General features: G+C 47.1%; 1 protein-coding gene across 1 annotated transcript; it reads left to right on the forward strand.

The window, feature by feature from the left end:
* Positions 1 to 453, forward strand: LOC128074032 (histone H3). The gene has a single exon (XM_052669540.1). It carries the CDS (start codon positions 16 to 18, stop codon positions 424 to 426), a length of 411 nt encoding a protein of 136 aa, XP_052525500.1. The 5' UTR covers positions 1 to 15; the 3' UTR covers positions 427 to 453.
* The last annotated feature ends 1,619 nt before the right edge of the window (positions 454 to 2,072 follow it).

Genomic DNA, 2,072 nt, shown 5'->3' on the forward strand with positions numbered 1-2,072 from the left:
CGGGGGTTCTTCGCGATGGCGCGCACGAAGCAGACGGCGCGTAAGTCGACGGGCGGCAAGGCGCCCCGCAAGCAACTGGCCACCAAGGCGGCCCGCAAGAGCGCGCCGGCCACGGGCGGCGTGAAGAAACCGCACCGCTACCGGCCCGGCACGGTGGCGCTGCGCGAGATCCGCCGCTACCAGAAGTCCACGGAGCTGCTGATCCGCAAGCTGCCCTTCCAGCGCCTGGTGCGCGAGATCGCGCAGGACTTCAAGACCGACCTGCGCTTCCAGAGCTCGGCCGTCATGGCGCTGCAGGAGGCGAGCGAGGCTTACCTGGTGGGGCTCTTCGAGGACACCAACCTGTGCGCCATCCACGCCAAGCGCGTCACCATCATGCCCAAGGACATCCAGCTCGCCCGGCGCATCCGCGGGGAGCGCGCCTGAGGCGCAGCCCATCCCCCTTCTCTTCCAGCAGAGGCCGAGGCAGCCCACACAGACCCAAAGGCTCTTTTAAGAGCCACTCCATGCACAGTAAGAAGAGCTGAAGCACTGTTCTGTGTTTGAGATGTTTAATCCTTGAACTCTTTGTTTCACAGACCAGTACTTTATTTGTAGCTCCAGCTCCTGATACAGTTTTCATTGCACTGAAATGTCTACGGTTAATCATAGCTCACTAATTTCCTGAGTAAATTGAGGATGTAAAGTTTTTCAGTAGGAGTTTCATAAAAGCCTCGGGTTGTAAATTGTATATTTTGCCAGTAATCAGTATATATATTTGTACTTGATCCTTTGCTAGCACACGTAGTAATCAGGATTCATACAGGGGCTGATACAGTTCTGAGCAATCAGATCCCTGCAGTTAGAATTAGAATTAGGATAACATATTAAGGTAAATACAGCTTTCTCAGTTGAGGACATCTTCAGTACAAGGACTTCTGCTTGAATCTCCATTATCACACACAGAAGAGGGACCAATCTAACAAGGTTTTGTGTCAGTTAAAAATTAGGCTTCAGACTTGCAACAGGGAGCAAAAGGAATTTTCCCATGAATGTGGGAAATAATTTTCTGTTTTCCCATGGCTCGAAAGCATGTGCTCTGTACCTGGGCTGTGAGGGTACAGAACAGATAAGGAATGCTGTAAGTTGCTAGAGCAGTCACCTCTTGCCAGCAGAAGTTTCTCTGTGTATTTGCATTTTCCCTTAGACCTGCTTGCTGTATCGTCAGCATTCCAACAGAAACAGAAAAGAAGGACAGCATGTTGCTCAGCATACAGGGTAGGCAGCAGCCCCAAGTGAGCACTGATTTGTTCCTTCTTACTCCACTCTGTCCCATAAAGCTCCTCGAAACAGTGAATACCTGCATTGGAGATATGTTATTTTGAAATTAAATTGCAGTGGAAGTACAGAGCTGCAGTGTCACCAAGCTTTGAGTGCAATGGCTGTGATCTCTGTAACGGACAGAGAAGCTATGTTTTGATTTTCTATTTCAAACAGAATGTGTATACACACACACATATATACATACACACACATGTATACATACACACACTGAATAATTTCCATATCCACTTTTGGGAGTGGATTCCACTGACTGCTGTCTGATAGCTCCACGCAGTGCCTGGGCCTGCACCATGCCAGGCAGCAGTACCTGTCCAGCAATGTGCTCTTTATTCATACTGCGACCCCCCTCATCACTTTCAGCTCTGTATGTTCAAACGTTTTAACCTTCGCTAACCTCAAATTGGTACCTAGCTACAAAGCAATTCCAGCTGAGAAAAAAAGTCTGTTCCTGACATGGAACAATAAAAACAAAAATTATGTAGCCTACTATACATAGTCTTATAGTCAGATATATATCTAATCCTTTAAAATTAAACTTGTGGACACTATTTGTATGTCACTCCAACAGGAGCAGTTTCCATTTATCAGATTTTCATCCCTTGCTCCTCAGGTGTTAATGTGTAAAGAGATAAAGTCATTTTTTTTAAATTGATCATCCCTTATAGCAACACTGGAGTCACAGAGGGCAGAGTTAGACAGAATAACTAATCCGTGTCGTGCTGGGACAGAGGGAATTGAGAAAAAGTTAA

This window comes from Tympanuchus pallidicinctus, unplaced genomic scaffold (genome assembly GCF_026119805.1).
Source record: "Tympanuchus pallidicinctus isolate F22 unplaced genomic scaffold, pur_lepc_1.0 scaffold8, whole genome shotgun sequence".
In the NCBI taxonomy this organism is placed as follows: Eukaryota; Metazoa; Chordata; class Aves; order Galliformes; family Phasianidae; genus Tympanuchus; species Tympanuchus pallidicinctus.

Excerpts from the sequence above, each read along its gene's own strand:
- LOC128074032 (XM_052669540.1), top strand. The coding sequence starts at position 16 with ATGGCGCGCACGAAGCAGACGGCGCGTAAGTCGACGGGCGGCAAGGCG.